The 6,196-nt window shown below is 63.8% G+C and overlaps 1 protein-coding gene across 1 annotated transcript in view; it reads left to right on the forward strand.

Moving 5' to 3' along the window:
* The window catches only part of NFAM1 (NFAT activating protein with ITAM motif 1), a 16,652-nt gene extending 10,974 nt beyond the window's left edge, over positions 1–5,678 (forward strand). Inside the window, exons 4-6 of the mRNA XM_044679298.1 lie at positions 732–833; positions 3,859–3,927; positions 5,625–5,678. Of these exons, the coding sequence (XP_044535233.1) occupies positions 732–833; positions 3,859–3,927; positions 5,625–5,678 (225 nt within the window). The remainder of the gene's footprint in view (positions 1–731; positions 834–3,858; positions 3,928–5,624) is intronic.
* Positions 5,679–6,196: the final 518 nt, after the last annotated feature.

A 6,196-nucleotide genomic window follows, 5' to 3' on the forward strand; every position in this document is an offset into this window, starting at 1 on the left:
CTTAGAACGGGGGTCAAGGCTTAATGGGGGGGTCGGAACTGGTGGGGCACTTAGAAGGGGGGGGCCAGGGCTTGGAGGGAACCTAGAATTGGGAGAAGGCTTAGAACGGGGCATCAAGGCTGGGAGGAAGCCTAGAACAGGGGGGTCAGAACTGGGAGAGGGCTTAGAACAGGGGTCAAGGCTTGGAGGGAACCTAGAACAGGGGGTGTCTGGCCTTCTTACAGAAGATGGACAAACACTAGAAACCCTGTCCCCACACTCTCAGCTCCCCAGTGGCAGGGCCCCGGCCCCCCCTCTAGTCTGGATGTGCCCTAGCTCCAAGCCCAGGCCTCTGAACTGAATGTTCCTAATGTTCCCTCTGAACAACATTCCCTGTGGGGCTCTCGGGCTTCCAGTGCTCTCCTCCTTATCCCCTTTAGAACCTGGACCTTCCTTCAGGTCTCAGCCCTGGTGCTTCCTGATGTTCTAGGTTTTCTTGAGGCCCTTTGAGATGCTTCTGGGTTCTAGGGTTCTCCTGCCCAGTCTAGTCTCTTCTTTATTTCCCTGCGTGCTCATCGCTCTTCCCAATGGGAGAGGATCTCCTTGAGCCAAGGACCAGCCGGTGCCCGGCTCCCGGTGTGCCCGTTGGAATGAAGGCAGGGCCAGGCTCTGGGGGTCTTCGGGGCAGCTGTGGCCCAGGCAGTCAGGCCCCCCAGGCTCTCCGGGACACCGCTCCTCCCTTCTGTGCCCACAAACAGCGGTCATCTGCCAGGAAGCTGCTGAAGCAGAAAGCCCCAGGCCGAGCGGGGGGCTCCACGGGCGCCAAGCCGGACCAGGCAGGATCCATCTACACGGTGAGTACATCATTCCTTTCCTCGGCCTCCCTTCAGGCTGGCCCACAACAGCCGTAGGAGGCCAGAGCACATGCGGTCGGACCAGGGCCAAAGGAACCTGCTGGGGTCCCTCATTCTCCAGCTGGAGGGTGCCCTTCCCCGATCCTGCCGAGCAGAGAGGCAAGGGGGAGAGCCTCGGGCTGGAAGGCAGAGGAACCTCGAACAGGGGCTCGGGCCTAGGGTGGCTTGAGAAGAAGGGGTGCGAAGGCTGGGAGGGGCCTAGAACGGGGGGTCCTTGTGGCTGTCCCCTCAGGAAGGCGGCTGGGCCCTTCTGGTGACTCACAGAGTAATGACACTGTGGGCTGCCAGTTAGCCGTACCTTACGATGCACAGAGGCCGTGTGCCAGGGCGGAGCCCCGGACTCCGAGGCAGGAAGACCCAGGTTCGATTCCTGCCCCGGGCACCTTTAAACCCACAAGAACTCACTGTGGCCTTGGTGGGTGTGTGCAGCTGCACGGGGTGGCAGGACCGAGCCCGAGAGAGTCACGGGGGACACTCTGGCTTCCCAGCTGTGGGAGGGCCAGTCCGGGCCCAGGGCAGCACTTAGCGTGGTGCCCGGTACACAGTGGGCGCTGGATTAATGTTTATTGGCTGACCGACGATGTAAGCCTCTGGGGTCTGCCCTCGGTGGGCACCAGGAACCCTTGTGGGAGATTTATATCTGAGGCCTGGTAGGAACCCCATCAAGGGCAGAGCCAGGACTCTGGAATCGACGGGTTCGAATGCTGTCTTGGAATCCGCCCTTGGCTGGGTGACCTGGGCACGGTGGAGCTTCGGGCCCAGTTCTAGGAGCAAGAGGAGCCACAGAGGTTGTCCAGGCTGCCCGGGAGAGAAGAGACGGATGTCAGTGACTCTGGGGGCCAAACCCACCTCAGACATTCTCCCTAGCTTGGTGACCCTGGGCAAGTCCCACTCCGCCTGTGTCTGCCTCAGTTTCTTCTGCTGTAAAATGGGGGCAATAACAGCAACTCCCTCCCAGGGTGGTTGTGGGAACAAAAGGAGAAAATATTTGTAAGCTGCTTTGCGCAACGCAAAGCACTCTGGAAATACTATTATTTATTGTTGTTGCTGCCTTTGCCCGAGCCAGCTGGGATGGGGCCTTCTCCACGGTCCCGGAGCCCCCTCTGCCAGCCTCCTCCCCCAGGCCCAGGCTTGGGGTTTTCCTCATAAAAATTCAGGTCAAAACCTGAAGAAAAACGCAGGTCCCGGAGGGCAGCCCATTAGCATCCAGAGGAGGCAGCAGGAGCCGGGAATGAGGGAACCTCCGGGGCAGAGGCAGGGAGGGGCGAGGCCTTCGGGTGCATCTTACATCTCGAGCTGGGAGAGAGCAGGCTGGGCTTTACAGCTGGGGAAACTGAGGCCGCCCATGCCACAGGTGGGAGACCCGGGCTCCAGCCCCCTCAGACATAACACAAGCCCTACCACTGCCCCGTGAGGCTGGCAGGGAGCGCGCTACGGGCCGGCCACACCGGGAGGAGCCCAGGCTCAGAGGAGGCCCGCAGCTAGGGAAGTGGGCAGCGAGGCCTGGAGCCAGGCCCCCTTCTTTCCTCCGAATGTTATTGGGGGAGAGAAGCAAACCCCTCCGTCCCTCCCCCCAATTGGGGACTAGGGCTCCCCCCCGCCCCCCGACAGGCACCTGAGAGCACCCTGAGGCAAGGGTTAGAACTGTTTCTCCCCTGCCGCCACCCCGTGGGCAAGGGGGCCTTTGGGCCGCGGCGTCCCTGCCCTCACGGTGCTCCCAGAATGCCCCGGGCACAGGGCCGCCTCCTGTCGGCCTGGTCCTGCAGCTGCCTTCCTCCCCTCCCTCCTCCTCCGGCCTCTCACCAGAGAGGCCCCCTCCTGGGCAGCCACTGGGCAGCTCCCGGCTCTAGAGGCTCCAGGGCTGGCCTTCCTCGAGTCCTGCCGGGGTGGAGGCAGCCGGGCCGGCCGGCGGTGTGGCCTTGGGCCTCGGGGCTCCACAAAGCAGCTGGCCAACCGGCCTCCAAGGCCCCTCTGGCCGGTGCGGCCGCTCAGGGATTCAGGCCTCGCGTGCCGCAGGGAGGTCCCCGTGCCCGCTGCGGGGGCCACCTCGGCCGGGCGTGGCCCCTGGAAGTGGCTGGATTGCTCTGCCGGCGGTCTGGAGGCCTCCCGGGAGGCGCTGCAGGCGGCTCGAGGGCAAGAGAGCGAGGCGAGGGCGAGGCGGCCGGCGGCCCCCCACCGCAGGCCTCGGCCCCACCAAGTGAGCAAAGCTCCAGCCATGGGCCTCGGGCTGGCCGCTGGGCCGGGCCGGGCAGAGGGAGGAGGCGAGGCTTCACGCCTGGGATGGCTGTCGGGGCGCCGAGGAGGAGGCCGGAGCCCGGCAAAGCGCTGCTGCGGTTGGGGGGGCAATGGGCCCCCCAATTCCTCCGCTAACCCTCTGGCCAGGGAGCTCCGCATCTAGCTGGGGCTGCTCTTGGGGAGACCCGAACACCCCATCCTGGGCCACTTCAGCACCGAACAGCTCGCAGGGAGCCCCACTAAGCCAGGTCAGCATTGGCAGCGCCTGCCGGGATCTCGGGGCTCCCAGCCGGAGGGCCACAGGGGAGGGGCGAGCGCCGGGTGGGACAAAGCCCGGAGCCCACTCCAGTGCGAGCCCGCGCCGGGGCTGGGAGAAGCAGCGCCGGCCCTCGCTCCCCGGCTGCTCGCAGGGGCCCATCCGCAGGGCCAGGGCCCGAGGGAGGTAGAGGCACGCTGCGACCAGCCCTGCTTTTGTGAGGAAACGGACCCCCGCCATGCCGTGCCCAGCTGTAGAGGTAGGATTCGAACCCGGGCTTCCGGCCCTCTTTGGACCTCGCGCTACAGAACGGACAAGATGGTGCCTGAAGCCCTTCCACTTGGCAGGTGGCGAGGCCGGCCTGAAGGAGGGACGGGCTGGAGGGTGGTGAGGCCGCAGGGCACTGGCGGCACCGGCCGCCCTCCCCAGGCTCCGCTTCTCCATCTCCTCCTTCCCTTCCTCTCTCCTCTGCAGGCCCTTCAGCCCCACCAGCCCGATGCCTACGACTGCCTCCGGGGGGATGGCGGCCGCCCAGCGCCCCAGGTACCGGCGGGGTGGAGGGGGGTGAGAGGAGAACCCTGCGGAGGGAACCCCTTCGACCCTCCCTCCATCCCCCCCCAAGCTGTCCTGCAGTCAGGAAAACCCGAGTTCAAATCTGCCCTTTCCCTTCTCTGCCTCCCTTTACTCACCTGTAAAACGCAGAGAATAACGGCCTTCCCTCCCGCGGGGGCTGTCCTCGGGCAGCGGCAGCACAGGCCCGGCACGCACTCAACGGTCCAGAAATGCCGAAGGGCCAGCTCATGGTCTGGGGGCCCTTTTCTTTTTTTCACCCCTTCCCTTCTGCCTTAGAACCCGTGCCGAGTCTCAGGGCCAAGGCGGAGGAGCCGTAAGGGCTGGGCGAGGGGGATTAAGTGACTCGTCCAGGGTCACCCAGCCAGGAATGGTCTGAGGCCAGACTTGAACCCAGGGCCTTTTATCTCTAGGCCGGGCCTCCTGGCCGAGCCTTCTGGGCAATCTGGGGACCTGGAGAGCCTTCCCCGGACAAGGGGAATCTGGGCCATCCCACGTAGCGCGTGCGGCGCTGGGGCGTCCGAGCGGACCGGAAAGGGCCGGGCAGTCGTCGTTCTTGGTCACCGTCCCGAAGGCTCAGGAACCCCAGGGCCCGGGTGTCCAGGGGCCCGGGGCCTGCCGCTGCCCTAGCCAGGCAGCCGCCTTCATTTGTCTCGAGGAAAGGAAGAAGCGTATTCCTAGGCACGTGGCCAAGTCAGCTCCGTGAAGCCAAACCCTGACTCGACCGCTTCGTGTCTCTGAGCCTCGCTTTGCCCTTCTGTAAAATGGGCCTGGCACAGAGGAGGAGCCTGATAGGGGCTCCTTCCCTCGGCTTCATCCTGCGCCCGTGCTTGGGACGAGCGAGTCCATTTAAGTTGGTTCCTCGAGGACCTGACTGCAAGGCCGAGGTGTGTCCAGGTCTCAGCTCAGCCGCTTGCCTGCCCCCTCCGGGTCTCAGTTTTCCCTCTCTAAAATGGGGGCACTACAAGGACCCCCCACATCCCATTCAGCTATTGGGAGGCGAACGTGGGAGCACTCTGGGGAAGAAGACCTGCGGCCGCAAGCTCTGCCCTCCAACGTGTCACCTGGACGGCCTTCTGGGGCGATTCCCCCATTTCTAGCACAGGGAAAGTCAGAGCTGGGAGGGGTCTGAGCTGGGAGGGGTCTGAGCTGGGAGGGGTCTGAGCTGGGAGGGGTCTTCGCCTCTTGAGGCAGCTGGAGGGAGAAGAAAGAGCCTGGGGTCTGGGGTCAGGGGACCTGAGTTCCAATCCCGTCTTTCCCACTGACTGCCTCTATAACAGAGCTATACAGTTTCCCCTTTTGTCAAATAAGGGAATATCTCCTCAACGGGGCTAATATTTCTATAGCACTTACCGCAGTCCCCAGCACATGGTAGGGCTTAAAATATGTTAGCGGTTATTATTAACACTGAGGCGGTGCCATTTTACAGATGAGGAAACTGAGGTCCCTGATTTAGTCACTTGCCCGGCGTCACCTGGTGTCAGTTGGCTCCAAGGCTGGTAGTTTCTCCCCAAAGGCCCTCGCTGTCCTCTGCTCCACCCCCCCCCCCCCGGCCTCTCCTGAAGGGAGCCACGTTTTCTGGAGGTCTTTGACAGACGCAGCTTTCTAGAATCGTTCCGTTCGGCAAACTAACCCCCTTTTTGTCACTGTCGTTGCCGCTTGCTTTGAAGGGCCAGCGCCGAGAGGGGCCCGAAGAATTGAACGCCATCTACGAGAATTTCTAGAGAAGGTCTCATGGAGGCGCTTCCTCTCGTCTCCATTGGGGGACCCAACGTGAGCGGGCCTTTCCCGACCATCCTCTGGCCAGCTCCGTCCAGCCTGTGCCCGGGGGGGGGGGGGGGGACGCCCAGCCCGCCGCGGGGCCTTCCTCGGCTTCCTCGTCCCGCTGACCTTCCTCCCGTGGCGCTTCGTCCACGTGGGCGGCCGCTCACCGCCTCCTGCCCGTGCCGGCTGCCCACATCTTCCCACCCTTCTGAATGCTCCGTTACTTCCTGTGGGACCCCGAGTGTCCTCAGCCGGGAAAGTGGCGGGGTGCCCCGTCACGCCTCTCTCTCGGCCTTTGTCTTGAGGGGCAGCCTGGTGGCCTGGAGTCCAGAAGACCTGTGTTCAAGTCCTGCCTCAACGCTTCTTGACGGGGCGACCACAGACAGGCCACTTAATCGATCTCTCTAAGCCTCAGCGGTATAAGGAGGAGTTTGGGCTGGCCGTCTTCTGGGGTCCCCTTTGGCCCTAAGTCTATTAC

The sequence above is a fragment of the Gracilinanus agilis genome, chromosome 5 (assembly GCF_016433145.1).
Source record: "Gracilinanus agilis isolate LMUSP501 chromosome 5, AgileGrace, whole genome shotgun sequence".
Classification (NCBI taxonomy): Eukaryota; Metazoa; Chordata; class Mammalia; order Didelphimorphia; family Didelphidae; genus Gracilinanus; species Gracilinanus agilis.